Here is a 20,851-nt window from a genome sequence, read left to right on the forward strand (position 1 = left end):
TAGATCACGTCACCATCTTCACCATAAAATAAGCTAAACATGACCAGAAACACTGTCATAACCAAGTTTGACGGCAATAAAATAACATGTTAAGACGGATTTTAAACAGTTTGCTGGTGTTTTATTATTCTTATTTCAGAGGTTGCCACTTGCTGACTGTACGTTTCTAAATGATCAGTGATAAATTATATCTTTGCCCCTCAGGCAAAATTTCCCATGTGTTCCTTCAAACTGTAGACAAGGATTTTACAGCTTTATGCTTGCTTTAGGTTCACTTCATGTATGTGGTAAAATGATAGTGATGCTGATGTCGAAAAACCAGCATTTGTTCCCATAAGACTCTGTCTGATCTACCACAGCATATTGATTTCATGTTTTAAGTCTTTACATTCGTGAAAACCATGAATGAGTCCCACGCGATACAGCCGCAACAATGCGCGGATAAGACGCAAATCCCAGAAACTTTAAACAAAATCCTATCTTTAGCTGAGGTTATTATGGCCATTTGTGAGAGGAGATTAATTTATTGTGACATCCAGACTCTTATCAGCAGCCGGTATCTATTTTCTAAGAGTCTCGCGTTTGGAAACTGGGTCAGCTGAGGGTTACAGATTACAGCTGAAAGGTTACAAACGTAAGGGTCACACTTTAGGTTTTTTTTTTTTTTTTTTTCCCTCTTTGCTGCTGAAATTGTTCCACTATACCGTCTGCGCTGTTGCTCCTTCAAAACCTCAAGCCACAGTATGTTATCTGTGGATAGACTCTAATCTGTTTTCCCTCATGAGAAGCTTGGACTGAATGTGACCACTATCAGCGTGGTCACCTGATTACTGCGAGGGGACGTATCAGAGTGACATTTTAGAGTCAGCCAGGTAATTCATACCTGGAGCAGCCTGGTGTGTGTGTGCGTGTGTGTGTGTGTGTATGTGTGTGTGTGTCTGTGTTTTTGTAGCTGTGGAGACCATATCAGGCGGGAGCTCGCCTATCTTATCAAGCCAACTGCTCTAAAGGGACTATTGTGTATGCAAGGTGACGAACTGCCTTAGATTCCCACTCAGACTATAGTCCAGTGACCATTTCTTTAACGTGTGTGTGTGTGTGTATGTTGTGTGTGTGTGTGTGTGTGTGTGTGTGTGTGTGTGTGTGTGTGTGTGTGTGTGTGTGTGTGTTGTGCTCTTTTAGAGGCCCATGCATCAATGCTGTATGATAAACGGGATGAAATTATCAGAAAAATGCTCAAGTATCTGCAGCAGCAGGTGCACAGGTGTTCTTGAGTATTGTGACTCACTGATCGAAACTGGAGTTAAACAGTGAGGCTGGTGTGTGTCCGTGTGTGTGTGTGTGCGTGCGTGTGTGTGTGTGTGTGTGTGTGTGTGAGAGAGAGTTTGTGTGGCTGCAGTCTGTATTTTTGATGCTTCGGGGCTCACAGTTGACGTGACAGAAGAAAAGGCAGCGACAAATTCGTGACTCCGACAACACAAGGCTGGGTTGAGCAATCGCCAGCGGGACGACAGACAGGTAGACAGGTAGACAGGTAGACAGGAGGCCTGGCGACAGGGCAGGGGAGCAGGAGGCCAGGGAAGGGCAGCGGCAGTGATCCAAGATCAATAAATTAACCTTTTATTTTCCTGCAGATGTAAAGAGAATGAACAGTGAACATAGCACTTAATAAGTTATACATGCGAGCTGCACAACATTTTTAATCATCTTTTAAATCAGTTTTCATGTGCATCAATTATAACCTCCTCTTCTCTTCATATTAAACAATAGTGGTTCAGTAGGTTTCTAGACTTAAGGTGCTGTTTAGTTGCTCTTTACCAGGGAAACTCCTTGTGCTTAATTTTTTGTCAGAAAAATGATCTGATTGGCCAGAAGGAGCAGCCGAGGCCGAGCACAGTAAAGATGAAAGAGTAAAATATTCTACTTTCTCGCTGTTTTTGTTTTGTCGACTCGCTGATAGTTTTTCTTGTGCAGGGTCAGAGGCAGGTCAGTAGTTTTTGGAGTGGTCTCACAGTGTGTGTGTGTGTGTGTGTGTGTGTGTGTGTGTGTGTGTGTGTGTGTGCCGCCCGGGCCGATGGGCTGTGCAGAGGTCTGCTTTGAGGCTCTCAGTGTGATCCAGTCCTGTTTAGTCTAACAGTCCTACATGTCACACACCACAGTCATTTGGTCAGGAGCTGTTTCAACAAGACGCTGCTATTCCTGCAGCAGCGCCTCGTCAGCCAGGTGGAAAAAGAGTCGTGATGGATTGATTGACCGGGACGAGTCATCGAGGTCCTGTCAGCAATGCTGCGTGGTTTTAACAAGGGTACTTTGTTGTCGCAGCATTTGTTTCACTGACTGATTATTGAAAATGTTTGTTAGGAATCATTTCCTGCAGAGCATGTCTGGAAAATGACTAAACCTTGCTTTAAGTGGGATTTATTAAATTTTTGCATGTGAAATCCTGAAATTGGTCTGTTTTTATGATTTTGTAAGAGAAATCCCTTTAAAAAAAAAAATCCTAATTTAACACTGAATGTAAAGTGAAACCGCATTCAGCGTTTGATTTACTGTTGACTGAGCTCAGGTCCACACTGGCCGCTACCACTTCCTGCGTGATGGAGGAAAAAAAAACAACAAATGAACCATTTCTTCCCACATTTTTGCCTTTTTAATAAGAAAAATGAAACAGGAATCATCTTAATCACATTTAAACCAACAGAAACAACAACAAAAAAACAATATATTATATCAGCACACTTTCAAAGTTTGAAAAGCAACATAGCTTAAATAAGACATTTCTCTTTGAAACTAAAATATGCTCCACAAAGGACATCATATGACCTGAAACTTCTGCGTCCTCTGCTGTTTGTCAGAATAATCCTTCAATAGATCGTCGATGCATTGATCTCTTATCAGATCAGCAGTCATTTGAAGAAAAGGCACTTTTTGGACAGCCTGGGTTATTCAACACCCATTGACATTGTTACACTGATCCCATTGAGCCGATGCATTGACAGTGTAAGGGGGTGTTCCTAAGTATTGTTGTAACACACACAAACACACACACTATCAGCCCACCTGGCCAGTGGGAGCTCCATAGTGCAAAGTACTGTATGTAAATTCTCCCATAGTGCATCTCTCCTCCCATCCACTGTTGTAGTAACTGACTAAACTCACCCATGCACCTCACCAGCTATCAGATATTCAAAATGTTACAGTCTGTCAAGAAGCATTTGGTTTTAATGCTCTCGTATAGGTAACAACAGGAAGTGATGAACGAATAAAAGAAAAACATAAACGCGATAAACATGTTTTTTTTTTTTTTGGTTTTTACCACAGTTGCTTTGCTTCTTTCCTTCTGGCTGCAGAAGGTTTTTTTTTTTTTTTTTTTTTTTTTTAAACTTCTGTTTCCTCAAAGGACAAAATGGCTTTTCTTCATATCAAAATAACAAACCATTTTTTCTCGGGGAAACTACCGACTTCTTGAGCTACATTTACATTGACGGGTGCCTGACTTGGCCGAAATGACAGAACGTAGTGTGAAATGCTAGCGTAACACACACACACACACTCAAAAAAAAAAAAAAAAAAAAAAAGTTTCCCACTGCAGTAACACCTGCCTGAAGCAGTAACCTGAAACTCGCCTCCTTCTCTTTGTCTTTGGGTTTTAAAAAACCCACATTTGGGTTGTAACCGGTCAACAGAGCGCTATACAAGATATATTAAAATTTTTTCCCTTCATAAATAAATGCAAATATCCTTTTCCCCCCACAGTACCTCTATTTACATTTTGTACAAAGCCAATATCGCCACGTGCAGGACTCATCTTCGCAACAGGCGAAGACAGGATCTGGCTTCTCTATTGACTTACACGCAGACGAGTCAAAAGCCTTCATCATCAGTTAAGACATCTCATCCATGTAACCAACCAGCCTCCTTCTTCGTCAGAGTTGGAGAAAAAAAAACAACAACCCTCTTTTCCCCCCTCAAACACGGCGGCCATTTTAGATGTGAGTCTCTTCCAAGGCCGCTGGACGTGAGCCAGAGAGGCAGAGAGAAAGAAAGAAGATAACGAGAGCTTTGGGTGTCCATTTTAAAAAAAAAAAAAAGGCAGAGAGGAAGAGAAGTTTCCATCTTGGCTCACCTCTACAGACAGGTGTGTGTGTGTGTGTGTGTGTGGGGGGGGTGAGTGTCCATATTAGGAGGCGTTGAGCACCGAGCGGCTGTACAGAGTTTGGTAGTAAGCGCCTGTGTCCATGGCGGCCGGCCCTGGGCTGTCGTAGATCTGCTTGGCTCCGACAGGAGAGCTGCTGGCGTAGCTGTTGTAGGCCATCACCTGGTCCTGGTAGGACTTGAGGTCCATCTTCTGCTCGTTGGACATGAGGTTGGTGATGGAGAAGGGGTGGTTGAAGTTGTAGTGGGGGTCCAGGGACTTGAGGGCGTCACTCTGTAGGTCCATGTGTTGCTGCATGGCGTTGGGCAGGAGGTGGGCGCTACCCACTAAAGACTGGGAGTGGAGGAGTGGGTTGGAGGAGGAGGTGGCTGAGAGGGACAGAGAGGATGGAGGGATGGAGGACGAGGTGGAGGAGGATGGAGGCAGGGAGACGGGTGGGCTGTGGAGGTGTGAGGAGGACAGCGGAGGGCAGTCTAGTGGAACCAGGGAGTTTCTGGGGTGCGGCGGGTCATCTGTAGAGCCTGGGTGGGAGTTGTCTGAGTGGGCAGAGTCGGCTCCCTCTGACCCTCCTGTGGGGCTGCGGTCCTCCATCAGATGATCTCCATTATGGCCTCCTTTCCCCGAGCCCCCCTCCTGGCTCTTGCTTCCTTTCTTCGCCAGCTTGTCCTCGATCTTGAAGCGTTTCTGGCGCCTCAGGTAGCAGCCGTTCTCAAACATGTTGCCTGACTGCGGGTGCAGAGTCCAGTAAGAACCTTTTCCCGGCTTGTCCGGCGAGCGAGCCACCTTCACAAAGCAGTCGTTGAAGGAGAGTGAGTGGCGGATGGAGTTCTGCCAGCGCTGCTGGTTCTCTCGGTAGTAGGGGAACAGGTCCATGATCCACTGGTAGATCTCGTTCAGGGTGAGCATCTTGCTGCCGCTCTGCTGGATCGCCATAGTGATGAGGGAGATGTAGGAGTACGGTGGCTTAGCGTGGGTCAGGGAGCGTCGGTAGGGCTTCGGGGGAATCTCCTTGGGTCCGGCCCGGCTCAGGGTCGCGGTGGAGGCGTACCCCAGCTGGCTCATGGACTGGCCCATGTTCTGGTAGTGGGACAAGGAGCTCAGCGAGCCCGGAGCAGCGGGGCCCAGCTGGGTTAGAGAGCTCGAGGTGAGGGATGAGGCCACCGGGGAGAGGGACATGTGGCTGGACCCGGAGCCCATGGAGGCCAGCGGAGAACTGCTGAGGCTGGAGCCGGTGTACGCCATGTTCATGCCTGCAGGGGAGGCGGTGGCCGGGTTCAAGTTGATGTAGCTGTTGATGGTGCCCATGGAGCCCATGGAGCCCAGACCAGAGTTCATGGTGCTGGGAGAGGAATACATCTGGAGGCAAAGAGGAGCAACATCTGGTTATTCACAGGAACACAGAGGAGCACATCAGATGACATACAAGCAACAACAGTTACAGATAAATATAATCATGACCATTTAATTTCTAGCGTTTAGGGGGAAAAGTTCTGTAGTTTTTACTTGAGATTAATTCACATTCTGGCACTAAAATGAATGTTTCAATGTGAAAGCAAAACGGGTTCACTCTGCATTTAAGAAGTGACTCCTTATCAATGCACAATGAGGCTCTCAGTGCGCGCAGAGAGGACATGGATTTCACACGGCCATGTTAACCTGAAAATGCGTAAAAAGCGCGTCATGGTGCCTCTCGGCTCAGACGGCCTCCTCCACCGCTTCTGTGGAAAAAACGAGTGAACCAAATGTCCATTTCAGCTCATTCACCTGGAGGAATCTCATTATATCCTGTCCTGACTTTTCTTGTGTTTGGTGAAGATGAATAATTTCGTGTTAAATTTCCCAAATATTTTTTGGGAATCTCAAAAAAGCCTTTGGCGTAAAGCAAAAGTGTTTAAACGGGGGAAAAACCAGAATCCACGGGGGATAGGAAGTATCTCGGCCCGCTCACTGGTCGTTGGTTAAATATTATCAGAGTGTGTCTTCTCGGTAATTTCATCAGGTCGACGCGGGGTGAGAACTGAAGCTGCTGATGGAATTAACGCTAATTGAATTAGTGAGAAAAAACCTCTTGTTACATTTACACCTGAATTGGCGCAACACTTGAGCGGCTGCGGGGACACAAAGGGAGAGAGAGACTATTGATGAGCAAATAACTTTGGAAAAAAATTATTTGGTGAGCAAGTTAGAAGCAGAATATTTAGGATTATATTTATTTCCATCTGTTCGTGTCAATGATTGGAATTAACGTGTAAAAACGAAGTGATAATTTGGTGGTTGCGAGTTGCTTGTCTTTGTCTTTTTGTCAATAATATTTCTATAATTCTCCGTTTGGGGTTTTTACATAAGAAAGCATGAAATATTTGTGCCTCTTTCTCCTGATGGTATTTCTTATATTATAGGTGCGCTTCGATACTTAATCTTAATCTATCATATTTAAGGTTATTTAAATTCTTATGACTCTCCTACAGTATTTCCGTAGGAGCTTAAGATTTAATTTAAAAGCTTTTAAAATATTCTTTTATCATCTATCACAGGATCACATCTTATTTTCTCTCGGAGTCGTGCAGAAAATGTGCGCAAATAGAATTTAGTTTGTTCTTTTTCTCGTCCAAAAAAAAAAAAAAAACCCTCACACATGTCTCTGCTCACAACAGAAGGAAATAAAAAAGACTGATTTATTGTTAGTGTTGTTAATAATAAGCAGCATGCTGGTGAGTGAACGTGTCTTTACCTCACTGGCCTCGCTGTAGAAAGTATTCCACTCTGGTAGATCATGGGCTTCCATCTTCACAGAGCTCAACATCCCCAACACAAGTCTTTGGAGGAGAAACTCTTATCTATGGCCGGATTTTTTAGAAAATACTTCTATTATTATTAAAAAAAAAAATCAAAATATATAAAATCCTTCGCAAAGCTGTTTGCTTTCTGGAAGAAGAAAAAAATCCGAGCAGAAAATTGTCTTCTTTTCGCCAAGAAAGAGAAAATCAATCTCACAAAAAAAAAAAAAAAAACGAGTCAAAAACGTAAAACTGAGAGAGTGATGCGGCTCCTGGGAGAATAGTAAAGTCAATATTTCTTATTTGTCAGTCACCCATTGTTTCATAACACTAATCTTGTTATGGCTCAGCAGATGTTGACTTCTTCCTCTGGCCCCGTTTTGTGTGTGTGTTCCTGTCCGGGACGCAGCGCGGCGGGCGGAGGTGCAGCAAATACAGTAGAGAAACCTGCGCGTCCTCCTCTTATAAAGTGCTGCCGAGTCCCGCCCCGCCTCGGGATCCAGGAAGGGCCCCGCAAAAAGGCCTCTGTGGCCCCCTGGCGTGCTGTATATTGGCCCGGGGGCTGCACCGGGGCCACCCGGGCGAGACACGGTCTCAAGATCCTCCGGTGCCGAAGCGGAGAGGATCTTTTTAAAGCGGGGTGGTGTAAAGGGCTGAAAGTTAATTATCTAACTGAAGGCGTTTGTTCTGAAAGCAGAAGAGAGATTTTAATCCAAAATGCAGTAATTTCGTCCTCTTTCAACTTTTATTCTTGAATAACGTCTCATTTTTGGGAGAAAGAAAATTGCAACACGTTTGAAAAAGTCACTTGATCAACATCATTTTGCAGAAAATACTAGTTTGGAATACTTAAATGGCCCAGACAGTGTGTGTGTGTGTGTGTGTGTGTGTGTGTGTGTGTGTGTGTGTGTGTGTGTGTGAGTGTGTGTGTGTGTGAGGGGCGTCAAAGTCGTTAATTCCCTCGGCTATCACTTCTCGGGCTGTGGACCTTTTAACACATTCTCTGAGGGTTTAATTGTAAGAGCCCAGACTTATTTCAGATTCTGGGGGTTGATAGTCAAATGTTCCCCCTGATGATCACGAAAAAAACAAAAACCACAATCATGAATAAATTTGACTATTAAAGAGGACAATCAGAACATCTGAGATCCTAATCAGAGTCATGACAGTTCAGCTCACTGAGAAACCTTCCTGGACTGATTAAAGCGAACCAACATGGTAAAGAAGATCAGTTTAAGAAGGTAAAAATGGCACCAGTTTGTGGTGAAACGGTTCCGAACCTGGTTAAGATTTCACATGTTTTATTATGTGACACAGATTTAAAGTCTAACTACTGTTATAAAAACACACAGGACACAGGACCCCCCCCCCCTTCATCATGTTTTATCAACCATAGGAGCCTCTTAGATCATGTCTCTCCTCTTCCAGCCTCTTCACTGGTTACTACAACATTTTAGAATGAAAGACTTTAACGATCACCTTTTAAAGCATTTTATGGTTCAGCTCCTGGTTATTTTGCTGAATTGCTGAGCCTCAGAACCTCCTAAATTCTGGTCCAGGACCAAAGGAGACCTGGTTCAGCACTCAGGGCCTCTCAGCTTTGCTGCAGAACTTTCCTCTCAAAAGTCTGTTTTATTCCCTACACATGATCTCTGGTTTATTCTTATTGTGACCGTGTTTATCTTTTATTGTTGGATGTTTTATTCCATTTTATTTCTGTGTCATTTGAACAATCAGATTGTGTTTGATCCACTCAGTCCTGACGTGTTTTAATCCCGGATTCCTCACTATGTGTTGTGCGCAATCTGTGCGTAAACGTGTCTCGGCCGCCTGAGAGAGCTCCTTCCCTGAGAGTTTACTGGACATTATGTTTTTTGTATCTCCTCCAGAGAGACGCCACGGAGAAATACAATAAATAATGTAATCCTGGTGTGATGCATGAGGCCGGACTCCTGTGTTGTGGAATACACATCGGCCTCGGAGCAGACGGAGGCCTGTGAATGTCAATGCCTCTGCCTAATGGCCAGTCAATGGACATGTAATTGATGCGCAGGCGGGAGGTCGACGGGATTAGACTGTGAGAAAAGATCCCGAAGAAATAAGGAGAAGGTAACAGGAAGGGGACACCAGCGCGTGCAGATACACCAGAAATATGAGGAAGGGTTTGAATGGAAAAGACCAGTTTTACCTTTTTACATCTTCTTACGGTGCGTGATTCGCCTCCTGATGGCCTCCATAGAAACATCCGCATGTTTGGTTTTATTTGGTAACAATGAGTGTTTTTATTTTATAAATCAAGAATCAGACTTTCTCCATATTTCCCACTAAACTCTTTGGTTTCCCGCCGTCATATTTCCGTGTGTGATGGTTAGTTTATGTGCTGCCCATCACCTGTGAAGACGCGGCCATTATCACCTGTTTGCAAAGCGCCGTCAAGTCGATTAACAGGCGGAGTGATCTCACACCTCCGCGTCTGTAATGATGTAATTAGGCCAGAGAGAGATGAGCTTTGTTCATCTGGACGGTGCTGCAGCTGTGGATACATGGTTGGTCCGGTCTGAGCTCCAGCTTCTGGTCGTAATGATTCAAAAAGAAAGGACTATAAAGACAGAAACTTACATGTAGTGATTTTATAACCTGCAGAGGAAGACTGAATAAAGGGCCTCTCACCCAGAGCACTTTATTCTGGTTTATGGTTTTCATCAGCAACTTCACAAGGAACCAAAAGGTCCTTCGGGAAGATTCACACATGCAGACACGTGGATTAAAGTTAGATTAAAGGGGTGATTCTATATTTGTCTTATTTTAAACTGTAGTTTTGCTGCCTTCAAGTGCCAGTGGGAAATCTGAACTTCCAACACAGCATCACATTCATGTTGCTTTGCAAAAATATCAAACTGCTGTTCTGGATGTAATCACCACGCTTATATCCAATCAATCAGAGAATAAATCGATCAAGCAGGAGGTGTTCTGATAGATAGGTGCGTTCACTTGATGCTCCTTGAACCTGGTTTATTCGCTTATTTCTCACGAGCCTCCAAGCTTCAGCCGTGCCTCTTAATAAGCATCTGTGATTGGTGTCATGCTCCTTTAAGGTCCCATTTCTCCCCAACACACATTTAGCCACATCCTCTCTCTGCGGGCCGTTTTTCATGCCAATGGGCCTCCGCCGTCCATTAACACCTCTATAATTGGTTTAACAATGGCCGTGGTGCGCTCACACTAATGGAGGAAACGACAGATCGGCCTACCAGGAGCGGGACAGCCGGACGGTGGGGAGGAATACATGAACCTCCCCCTCCTCCCCCTCTGTTCTTCATCCTCATCATTAGGGATTCATCACTTAAACCGGCCTGCGTCTTTAAAATAACTCCACATTTGGTACTTTAACTCTTGAACTGGATTTAAGATCTAAAACTTATTTATGTTTTAAGGCCTCTCAGGCTCTGATATCATCCTGCAGCTCATAATAATACCAAGGCAGAGTGTCAGAGCGCCACCGTGTGGTCACTACACAGCACCAGAGCTCCTAATGAAGGTGTGTTTGGTGGTCAGAAGTCAAAGTCGATGCTGAATTGAACTAAACTGGATTCAAAGCTATTAAATCAAGTCGTCGTGGCTGCTCTGGTCCTGCAGCATGTGGTTCACTCCTACTGTGTTCCAGTCCCTCTGGTTTTTAGAAAGAGTACAGCGCTCTAAAGTAAGAAACCAGCGTTTAAACATTAATATTTAGTTGAATAATTAACACCATCTCCCACAGTACAAGGTTAAACACTTGTACAGGATTTAAAACTTTAAAAAGATTGTTTCAGATAAGTGACTTCCTTCGCTTTAAGTCGTTTCCTGACTTCGGCCGTGCAGCACAAGCTCATAAAATAAAAGTTTGTAAAATAGAGATTGTATCATTTACAGTGAAATCGTGTTTTTCAATAAGTTTTGTTTGAAGGATCAACTCAGCTGGATGAGAAATGTCGAGATCACTTTAGTTGGCTAACATCCTGCGTTAGGATTAATAAAACATCACCTAGAGTGTAGAAAAGTCATGAAAAGTTTAAGAAAACAACCAGAACGGGTTTTGATTAGACACGTTATGACATTTAGCTCATTTAAAAAGGCAGAATCACAAGGACAAGTTTCCATCCCATTTATTCCTGGTTTCTATTTTGTACACGAAGCTGCAATAAAACCGACAGATCTAACGATGAACAAAATGAAGCTCGGCGCAGAGAGGAGGGATGTGAGGAGAGGCCGTGAGCAGCCGGCCGACTTTACAAAGGCTTCGGATGAAAGAAAAAGCCGTCTGATGGCGAATGCAGGGAAACAGATTCAGGTTAATCATCGACTAGACAATAAAAAAAAAAAAAAAAAAAAAAAAAAGCCATTGCACTCCTACTTCCCCTGAGGTTCCCAGACACACAAACAGACGGTAAACATTTTAAAAAGGCACTTAACAAGGGATTGCATGATGTATCAGTGCATATTAAACTTAAATTCCACTTCTTCAAAGATATTTCTCTACAACAGACCTGATCTATGGGATATTCTCTCAGTATAGAAAACCTATGTGTGTATTTGCTGAATACTATAGACTTTTATATGGAACGTCCCATTAGTACAGTCGCCACACGGGCCTGTAAACTGTAACCGCTTGATGAAGAGAACCGGGTGAGACCTGGCCAAGGAATATAGCAACATAGATTTCTTCTCATAAAACATTTACATCCAGAAACATCAGTTTGGGCATAAAAATGACCTTTGGTTTGTCTGTGCGTCTGTACTGACAGTGCAGCACATTCTGCACGCAAAGAGAGAATCCACCGAAAAACTGTGAGATTATTCTAACGCTGGGACTGTTTGATCGAGGAACGTGAAGTCCCTGCACATTTTTAAGTAGCTGGGAAATAAAGTGTGAAACGGTGTGTGTGGTCGGCCACATTCGCTCCACCGCCTGTGCAAACTCAGCAGACTGAGGTGGTTTCTTTGAATCCAGATTAAGATTAACGTCATTGTAAATAAGAGTGATTTACAGACTACAGATTACTATACAGACTCCAAAAAGTGTCACATGATATGAAAGTTGAACAATTTAAAACCTTTCGGGATGCAGAAGCACATTTCTGCTTTTAGGTGGATTCTCACTTTAAAAAAAAACTAAAGGTTTAAAGGTGCAGTCTGTAGGATTTAGGGACATCTAGTGGTGAGGTTGCAAATTGTAACCAGCTCACCCCTCCCTGACGAAGCGTGTGGGAAAAGCTACGGTGGCCCACAGGGTTTCGTGCTCCGCTCGCTCTGTCTTGTGCTAAATAATAGAAATAAATCGGCCATTTGTCACAAATCAAAATGTTTCTCTTCCAAACGGTGCATTCGCTGCCAATCAAGCTGCCACTTCAATGTAAAAACACGAATGCCCCTGTTTGTCCGTTCTGGGCTACTGTAGAAACATGGCAGACTCTGTGGGAGTGAACAGGCTTCATATTTAGATAGAAAAGGCTCACTGTAAGCTAAAGAGCGCACTGTGATTAGTTAGTTTTGAGGGATTTTACACAACTGAAAACATTATATTCCAATTCTGCCACTAGATCCCCCCCAAATCCAACACACGCTGCACCTTTAAGAAATGAAACAACCGTTTTAAATTACATATTCCCAACTGTTGCATATACTATGACGAAGGATTGCACATACATACTATTATAGATCTATAGAGTATATAACATTTAACATTCTAGTATAAAATATAGTCCTAGGCCTATCAATAGATGTCTTTTCATATACATTCGGGGTAAAGCGTAGGCTGGGCTGGATCTTGTAAGAAAGCAACATTTAAATACAGTCAAACAAACAGAGTCTGTGTGGCTGGTCGATGCTTTGACAGATGATCTGGTTGTTTCTACACAGCAAACATTCTCCTTTCTCTGAGTCAGCCGTATGTAAAGCTGACGAAAAACAAAAGCACAGACGCACAGAGGAGCGTCGCTTCTGTCCGCCTCGTGTTGGCTCGCATGTTTAGGTGTTCTGGTTTATATTTTTTCCAAATGAAAATGATTGGGTCACGACACAGATTCAGTCACAAAAGGATAAAAACATTCAAATCTGTATTTTTAAATTTAACGTGTCATAATTGTCACTTTCCTGTCAGTTTTTAATGTAAATTGTATTTGTAGAAGCACAAATATTTAATTCAGTCCGACCACTGGCAGAGAAAATGGCATTTCGTCCACAACATATGACTCAGACAAGCCTGGATTTGACTGTGATAAGTCTGACATGTGACCTCGTGCCGCACGCTGCCGGCCAACAGTTTGTTCAGCAACAACAAAAGAAAGATATGGAGCAGCCGGGGCTGCTGTTTTAGTATTTCAACATTTGTGTCTGGATTTGTTTTCCGTGCAAACACCATATCGAGGCTACTGTTGCAGTAAACACTGGACCTCGGCTACTTTCTCCCAGTTTGAGAGGGATAATTTGGAACTAGAAACGTCCCTGTTTTAGGTCTGCGAACAAGCTACCAATGCTGATAATTTAAAGAACTGACTGACAGGACATATAATATATATATATATATTTTTAATTATAATAAAAAGGGATTTTCAGTGGTCCTGTTGGTTGTTAAGGTGCATATTCAATTTGCAGCTATAATATTTTAGTGTGTTTTACTGCATCTTTCAAATTATTGTGATGTGATTGAAAGTTTTTGTTTCGTAGAAAAGTGAGAGAATCTTTCTAAAAACTGGTGTCTGTGTGTTTCGGCCTTTCTGTTGTGCTGCTGTGCTAATGTGGGCACGACTACAAACACACAGTTGTTTCAGCTGGCACTAACTCTGCAAAAACTACTTCTGATTCCAAGAGTATATCATGGAGGCCATTTTCATGTTTATGTCAGCGACTCTCTTTGGAGCATTGTGTTGTTATTGTTATTAAACCGAGATCTCTGCTGACTGAACACTTGACATGGGATTGTTTTCCAGGGTGAGGTCGAGCTTGAAATTTAATGTGATGAATGACACCAGAACTACTGTGTAGGATTTAGGAAAAAATTGGCAAAGTCGAGCATAGAAAAGAACAAAGGTAATGATGTGTGTGAAGGTAGTCTTTGTGACTTTAGCCATATATCTGGTGAGGTCTGACATTGTTGAAATGTTGTTAAAATTGGGTGGTGTGGAGTAAAGACCTGTGTAATGGAAGCTTTCTGTGAACTGTGTGTCGCTGTGTTGCTTCTCTTCTGGATTTCTCAGCGGTCCAGTGCAGACTTCTCCTTCTGGTGTGCGATACAACTCTGGGGTGACAGAAAATAGTGAAATTAATTACACAGAGTAACGCTAAAACTGTGTGATCTAGATTAGGAAAAACCTGGTGGAGCACTGAGAATCATTAACATTTCTGAAGTCTGATTCGTCATTTATCCCTCCTGCCTCACTGAACTTCATCCACCTGCATCTATTTGTTTCTTCACAATTTGTATTCCAATATGTCTGGAAAACAAAACAGTGGGAAGCGATAACTCAAGACACCATTTTTGATAACATATTAATTCAAATGCTGATTCAGTTTAAATAAAAACATATGTAACATGAATGTTCACAAATGTCCACATTTAGAACCTGAAGCTGTCAAGTAACAAGTAAACTAAGATGCTTTCTTATAAAATGGTCTCACAATCCAAAATGCTGGGAGACTTCAGACTACAGGTGGTCAGATGTCTGAGGACCTGCCTGTTGCTGTGTTGGGTCCTGGTCTCCTTGAGAATCAACATCACGTCTCTCTCTCCTTCTTGACGGTGACGTCTCCACCTCCGGCTCCGCTGCCAGCTCCGCTGCCGGCCCCAGACGAAGACGCGCCCGCTGCTCCGGGCCCGTTCCCGGCTCCGGACGCAGCAGCTGATGCGGCTCCTGCTCCAGCAGTGCCCAGTATAGTGGAGACCTCTCCCTGCATGAAGGCCCATGGGGGACTGTTGGGAGAGTTGTCCAGCGGGCAGCGCTCTCCGCTGGGGCAGTACACCTCTCCATCGCCGTGGCGGCTCTGGATGTACACTCTGGTGCAGGGGAAGCAAAACCTGAATTTGGTTGAGACAAAGAAGAAAGAAACAAAGAAGAAGCTTATTACAACTTTCAGTGAAACATAACTACTATAACATGATTAAAGCCTTAACAGCTGGTGTGAATTACTTACTTAGCTGAACTTAAAGCTGAAAAAACAAACTTTCACAAATGCAAACACACAAACCTGTGCCCTGGCACTGAAGGACACTGAACAAAGTGTGTGTCTTCCAGCCTCTCGTGACACAGGGTGCAGGACAGAGTGTTTCCGGTTGAATGGGTGTTGCCGGCCGATGCCGATCCGAGCTCAGAGGCACCACTGTGGGGTAACGCTGCAGCGGTAGTGGCCGCCTCTGCTGAGGTGCTGGACCCCAGGGGCTCCCCTCCGGACCTGGCGGTGAGGGGACGTGGCTGCCTGGCCGGAGATGAGGCCGGCTTGGGGCTCGTCTGGCTCACGCCTCCTGCCAAGGACGAGGACGAAGAGGGGAGTCCTGTACTCTTGCTGCTGCCAGCCACAGCAGTGTGGACCTGCGTCTGTAACTTTTGCTGGTTCTGGGATGAACTGAGCTCTCGCTCCAGCTCCGGAGTGATAAAAGGGGCGATCCCCATCCCTATCCCCAGCTGCCTGCGGCTCATCTCGGCCAGCACCGGGGCAGGGAAGATCATGGGGTTGCTCATGGGGGCTGTCCTGGCGGTCAGACCGGCCGGCATGCCCGCAAGCAGCCCATGGGGAATCCCTGCAATGCTTTGAGTAACTAAACTGGGAGGGATGGCAGCACCTAGCATGGGTCTCCGGCTGCTGCTGGGACTCTGACGGTTCACCTCTTGAGGCGGCTGCCCGTCACGGTGCAGCCCGTTCGGCGGCACACGTACAGCTGGCCCGGTACTCTCTCCTCTCCCTCCCCTGTCGAAGCGGTCGCTGTGCGGCCTGCCTCCGTCGGCCGCCGCCTCTCCTCTGCCAGATGTGCCGTGCTTATTGGGAGAGGGACCAGGTGACCTGACGTTGCCATCCTGCATCCCGTGAGTCCGTTTCAGCTGTCTGGCGCTCGCTATGAGGAATTCAATCTGATTGGCTCCCTCGTAGTTGACACAGCCACGGCAGACCACCTCGCTGAAGTCCCACACCACGGTCCACGGCATCTTCGGCAGGTCGCACAGGTAGCACCACTGGCGCCTGGAGGAGGAGGAGGGGGACGACATGGCTGGCTAGCTAACCTGAGCGGCTTCAGCCAGCTAGCACACGTTAGCTGCGTTAACCTATTTATCTTTGACAGGTGCACGCCGCCTCTTAACTATCGACTTTCTACTTCAACGGACTTCAAACCGATTTAGAACAACGTTACACATTCTACAGATATAAAATCACATCAAACTTTTGAGTTGTTTCCGCTCCTTTTTTCATATGTTTGTTTTGTTTACCCTCTTCGGCCTGCTCTTGACTGCCGTCAACTGCCTCCCAGACGGACGCTGGAACGTTACGTAACCCTACGGGGTGCATTGTGGGTGTTGTAGTTCTCTAACCTGGTCTTGCCAATGCAAAGCTAATTCACGATGCCTGGTTTTGGAACTACAACTCAAACTGACACGGAAGTGAAGTCAATACGGGTCACAGTTCATGTGGTGTCAACACATGTGCGTCCACTGTAGCCATGCGTTTTGAGGAAGCGCACTTTTAATTTGAGTTATTTGTGGTTATTTTTAAAACATAAAAATGCCACGAGACGTTTCGTCTTCATCGAGCGAAGATGAATCGGACGATCGATCACCGACAGAGCCAAAAGAAACGGGTAAGTCCACGCGCACTGGTAGCACAGAGCTGGTGTTGGTCGGCTGGTGTGCTAGTATTTTAAGGTAGACCAACTTTAATGAAGGCGGTTTCAATCAGAAGCATTTATTCTTAATCTTGCACTCATTAACGCAGAATAAAATATTGTCATGTGTAATGAATTCAGCTTTATTTAAGGTAGAATGTGTAATCAGTTTAGTTCTGACTCAAAGCTTTGGCTGTGGGTCATACAGTATTTAAACCAAGGTGAGATTACATTAAACATAGTAATTAACATATCTGCTTCATATACCAGGATACACACAAGCATGGTGATATTAGTACTGACAGTTAATTCAGTGTATTTCTGATGCTTGGTGTTATGTTATGGATGAAGTGATGAAGATGTGCTGTTCGGATCCACAGATAAAAAGACCACCAGGTACCAGTGTCCTGCTGACTTTGTGTCTTTCTGCCATGAGCCTTGCAGCAGCACTCTTATAGAGAGTCTGAAGAACAACAAGAATGAGTTGTGGCTCATTAAAGCTCCTGCCAGCTTTAACCCAGAGTGGTGGGTACTGTCTTTCTCCATTCCTGTGTTTCCTTGTCACCATCAAACTTTATTTTCACACAGGTAGTTTTTGTCTGTGTACTTTTGCACACACTTTCATGATGTCACAGCAAAATATTCACATCACAAAATAATCCTTTTTGTTTTGAGGCTGCATAAATTGTGCCAGTAAATTAAAGTGAGTTTATGTAACACTTGCTGAACAGTGACAACTTTGACAAGTAGATAAGAGTCATCGAGTCAGTTACACAGAGCAATAAAGTTATCATTCAGTAAATAAAGTTTAATGTTATAACGTTAGCCATCATGAGCTACTAGTCTTGCCAGACCAAATAAGGCTGAATTAGCAAAGATCCTGAGCGATGGAGCATTTTATTGATTAAGAATCTAACTTTATGTTATGTCCATCCAGTTTCAAAGGCATCCAGGTGCCCCTCACAGGTCTCCAGACCCTCAAGGTTCCTACTGCTGCAGGAGGAGCCAACACTGGGAGTGGCCAGCAGGTCTACAGCCTCCTGGCGTCCACCCACGGTACCGCAAACCTTCGCCTGCTCACCAGTGACAAGCAGGCGTCAGATGCCGGGGTTTTTGGCCCCGCTTTTTCCGGCCTTCTAAATGTGTATGAGAGCTTCGGAGACAGCAGCGCCAACCAGGCGCCTCAGGTCATCCCTGCTGCTCCTGCACCCTCCATACCGCCGGGGCTGAAACAGCGATACCACCCCTTCGGCAGTAAGACCCCCACGCTGACCTGCGTGGCAGAGAGCGAGGCGGATGGAGCCGCCTTCGGGCCCTCGTCTACAACTCTCCGCCCCCTGGTAGTCAAACGGCTCATAGAAGAAACCTGGCAGAAGGACGAAGAGGAGGAGGAGGAGGAGGAGGAAGGGAGGAAAAAGAAGAAGAAGAAAAAGAAAGAAAAGCGAATAAAGACGGAGCAAAATGATGTGGTGGTGGAGTTGGTGCAAGTGAAAGAGGAACCTGTAGCTGAAATTCAGGAAGAAGTAATGATGGAGGGTGATGTTTTGGAGGAGAGGAGGAAGAAGAAGAAGAAAAAGAAGGACAGAGAACGAGAGGAGGTGGAGGAAGGCGTGAAGGAGGAAGACATAACAGTGAAATGTGAACCAATAGACACTCAGTATGGTGATGTTGTAAAGGGCTCAGGAAAGAAGAAAAAGAAGAAGAAAAGCAAAACTGATGACTAGTCTGTAGTTTCTTTGTGGTTTGATGTTTTGTTTATTTGTTCGTTTATTTTTTGACCTCATGAACCCATTGGGGAGGTTACCTACTAATTTACTCCATCTTATTGGTGGATTGCATAATGAAAGACTTGGCTTGGCAGGACAAAGTATTCAGAAACACATCCTGAATCAATTGAATAGGGACACGAATTATAAAATGGCCTCATCCCAGCGTCGTAGATGCCAATGTTCCTATCATTTTGAGCTCAGAGTGACAGTTTCACACACAAAGAATGTGTGCAGCCGCAGGCATCTAAGTACACGGCTAACAAGAGTGCACATAGAGGGAACTTGTGCGTTTCCTGCCAGCGTTTGTCAAATTGTGGTAGGTTTTATGGGATTACGCTCACACTGTTGCTGTGTTTGTGTACATATTTACACAACCAGACTGGTAACGTCGCTTCTTTGGCAGCAGGTTCACAAAACGAGGTGATATAAAGACAGAATAATGGTTCTTTGTCACGTAACGTGTTTTTAAGGATCTGAGTCACAGGCATTGGTGAAATGTTTTGCAGGAAAACACATGTTACAAAAGACCAAAGTCCAAAAGTGATTAAAGGAAATTAAATGAAAATGAAAAAACGTGTCTGTTTTTTTTTTCTTGTTTATGTCCATGCAAATGTTCCCATACGGCACAACATCGTCCTGTCAGGAGATTTTAGAAGGAATGAAACTTGAGCTCATGTTGTAACTGTGTCTTTTAAATTGTGCAACAATAAGAATGTTTTACAGATTGGTTGTTTTTTAATGGTCTAAAAAATGTTTTTGGTCATGTTGGGGAAGGCAAAAGTTATTTATTTAACTAGACGGTCTGCTCTGTGGAAATTTAAATTTACAAAATGATGTTATGACTGAGCAGCGGTAGGAGTAGTTTGGCAATTCACTGTATTGCAAATTAAATCCGTTTATAGGTTCATATTAAGGTATTGGAGCAAAATTAGTCTTTTAATAAATACCAGATGTTCAGTTTTGATGCAATGGAAGTTTCTTCCTGAACACAGCAATAGAAAAGCTTTTAATATCTGATGAACTTATATTCTATGCACATTGAAATCAGTGATTTTGTACTTTGACCTTCCTTTAAGTAGGTCCAGAGTTTCATGATGATCGTTTCAGGGGCTGTTCAACCCAACTGTGACTTAAACTATGCAGGAAACTCTTCATGTCTGTGGTCTGTTGGCTCGTCATATTTAAACAGTCCTGCATGGCGGTGCAAAATAATAACGTCAAAAACCTAAACTGGTGAATCCCAAGTCTATAAATCTGTGCATATCCATCGCCAGCACAAATTCCTTCCAATCAAACGCAACAGAGAAATGAGCACTTGTGACAGGGAGATGGCGCCACACTCCAGCCTGTTTCCTGAGGAGCAGCCGCCTGCAGCCTCTGTGCAAACTCTGAGCTGAATATTCAAATGCTGCCATTTATTTTCTCTAAAGTAACACAGATCCTCTGTTACTGTCCAGACACACACAAAGAAAGGATTTATAATGTTTCCATTTTCCGACGGCAGCCAGTCGTCAGATCTCAGTGACACTCAGGTGAAAAATCACAGTCCAGGCTCTGCATCCTCCCCTCCTCCCTCCCTTCACTGCTCCCCTCTCCCTGCTCTGCACCGGAGTATGGTCCTGTTTCTTAATGAGCTCAGGCACCTCTGGTGCTCTCACACTCTCGCCATCTGTAGTAACCCTCAGCGCATGCTGCAAGCCTTTATTGATCCAGCCTCACGTGTGCATTCACATTTTTTACAGGCTTTACTCCTTCCAAAGGGTCAACCAGACCCAAAGTGAACAAAACCATGGCAGTTTAAAAGAATGATACCTTTACATGCCAAAGAGATTTTTTAAAATAGTTTTCTACTGACTGAATTTGACTTGGCTCACCATCATGACATCAAGTTGTTTTGTTTTTTTGTTTAACAGGCAGCCATTAAAGCAGAGAGCCGCAGATGTCAGATGTTGGATCAAGCGTTTCCCCGTGAGTCACATCTAATGCCAGATTTCTGTGTATCCTCACAGGTATGTTGAATGTGTGTGTCAGCGTCAGAGCCAGAGTCTGTAGGCTTGAGTGCATGGGTGCATATGCCTGTGTAACTGGAAGTGTGTGTGTGTGTGTGTGTGTGTGCAGCTGCTTCAGCTTAAAGTCAGTGAAATGAAAAATGGTTTTTACTCTGTTGGCAAAATCTTCTTGACATATTTCTTGTACCTGTAACATGACATTTCATTCTGTCCCTTAAATGATATCTGTTACTTCATATTATACCATTAAGAACAAAGAAAAACTGCAAGTATCACATTTTTCTGGAACTGTC

General features: G+C 44.3%; 3 protein-coding genes across 3 annotated transcripts; 1 reads left to right on the plus strand and 2 right to left on the minus strand.

The window, feature by feature from the left end:
- Nucleotides 1-2,647: 2,647 nt before the first annotated feature.
- Nucleotides 2,648-7,119, minus strand: foxa3 (forkhead box A3). Its single transcript, XM_070829835.1, has 2 exons — nucleotides 6,888-7,119; nucleotides 2,648-5,512 (listed from the first exon to the last, which is right to left on the minus strand). Exons 1-2 carry the CDS (start codon nucleotides 6,957-6,959, stop codon nucleotides 4,181-4,183), a joined length of 1,404 nt encoding a protein of 467 aa, XP_070685936.1. The 5' UTR covers nucleotides 6,960-7,119; the 3' UTR covers nucleotides 2,648-4,180.
- A 6,412-nt stretch (nucleotides 7,120-13,531) lies between these two features.
- On the minus strand, nucleotides 13,532-16,205 carry irf2bp1 (interferon regulatory factor 2 binding protein 1). The gene is made up of 3 exons (XM_070829793.1): nucleotides 15,157-16,205; nucleotides 14,646-14,986; nucleotides 13,532-14,209 (listed from the first exon to the last, which is right to left on the minus strand). Exons 1-2 carry the CDS (start codon nucleotides 16,167-16,169, stop codon nucleotides 14,686-14,688), a joined length of 1,314 nt encoding a protein of 437 aa, XP_070685894.1. The 5' UTR covers nucleotides 16,170-16,205; the 3' UTR covers nucleotides 13,532-14,209; nucleotides 14,646-14,685.
- A 418-nt stretch (nucleotides 16,206-16,623) lies between these two features.
- Nucleotides 16,624-19,098, plus strand: LOC139200491 (DNA-directed RNA polymerase I subunit RPA34-like). Its single transcript, XM_070829794.1, has 3 exons — nucleotides 16,624-16,756; nucleotides 17,161-17,305; nucleotides 17,718-19,098. Exons 1-3 carry the CDS (start codon nucleotides 16,681-16,683, stop codon nucleotides 18,502-18,504), a joined length of 1,008 nt encoding a protein of 335 aa, XP_070685895.1. The 5' UTR covers nucleotides 16,624-16,680; the 3' UTR covers nucleotides 18,505-19,098.
- The last annotated feature ends 1,753 nt before the right edge of the window (nucleotides 19,099-20,851 follow it).

This window comes from Pempheris klunzingeri, chromosome 4 (assembly GCF_042242105.1).
Source record: "Pempheris klunzingeri isolate RE-2024b chromosome 4, fPemKlu1.hap1, whole genome shotgun sequence".
In the NCBI taxonomy this organism is placed as follows: Eukaryota; Metazoa; Chordata; class Actinopteri; order Acropomatiformes; family Pempheridae; genus Pempheris; species Pempheris klunzingeri.

What these genes read in the sequence shown, in the direction of transcription:
- foxa3 (XM_070829835.1), bottom strand. Translation starts at nt 6,959, where the DNA reads ATGTTGAGCTCTGTGAAGATGGAAGCCCATGATCTACCAGAGTGGAAT. An exon ending in TCTACAGCGAGGCCAGTGAG is followed by an intron (nt 5,513 to 6,887) that starts GTAAAGACACGT and finishes CTTTGCCTCCAG; the next exon opens with ATGTATTCCTCTCCCAGCAC.
- LOC139200491 (XM_070829794.1), top strand. Translation starts at nt 16,681, where the DNA reads ATGCCACGAGACGTTTCGTCTTCATCGAGCGAAGATGAATCGGACGAT. An exon ending in GACAGAGCCAAAAGAAACGG is followed by an intron (nt 16,757 to 17,160) that starts GTAAGTCCACGC and finishes TCGGATCCACAG; the next exon opens with ATAAAAAGACCACCAGGTAC. An exon ending in GCCAGCTTTAACCCAGAGTG is followed by an intron (nt 17,306 to 17,717) that starts GTGGGTACTGTC and finishes ATGTCCATCCAG; the next exon opens with TTTCAAAGGCATCCAGGTGC.
- irf2bp1 (XM_070829793.1), bottom strand. Translation starts at nt 16,169, where the DNA reads ATGTCGTCCCCCTCCTCCTCCTCCAGGCGCCAGTGGTGCTACCTGTGC. An exon ending in CCTTCAGTGCCAGGGCACAG is followed by an intron (nt 14,987 to 15,156) that starts GTTTGTGTGTTT and finishes AACCAAATTCAG; the next exon opens with GTTTTGCTTCCCCTGCACCA.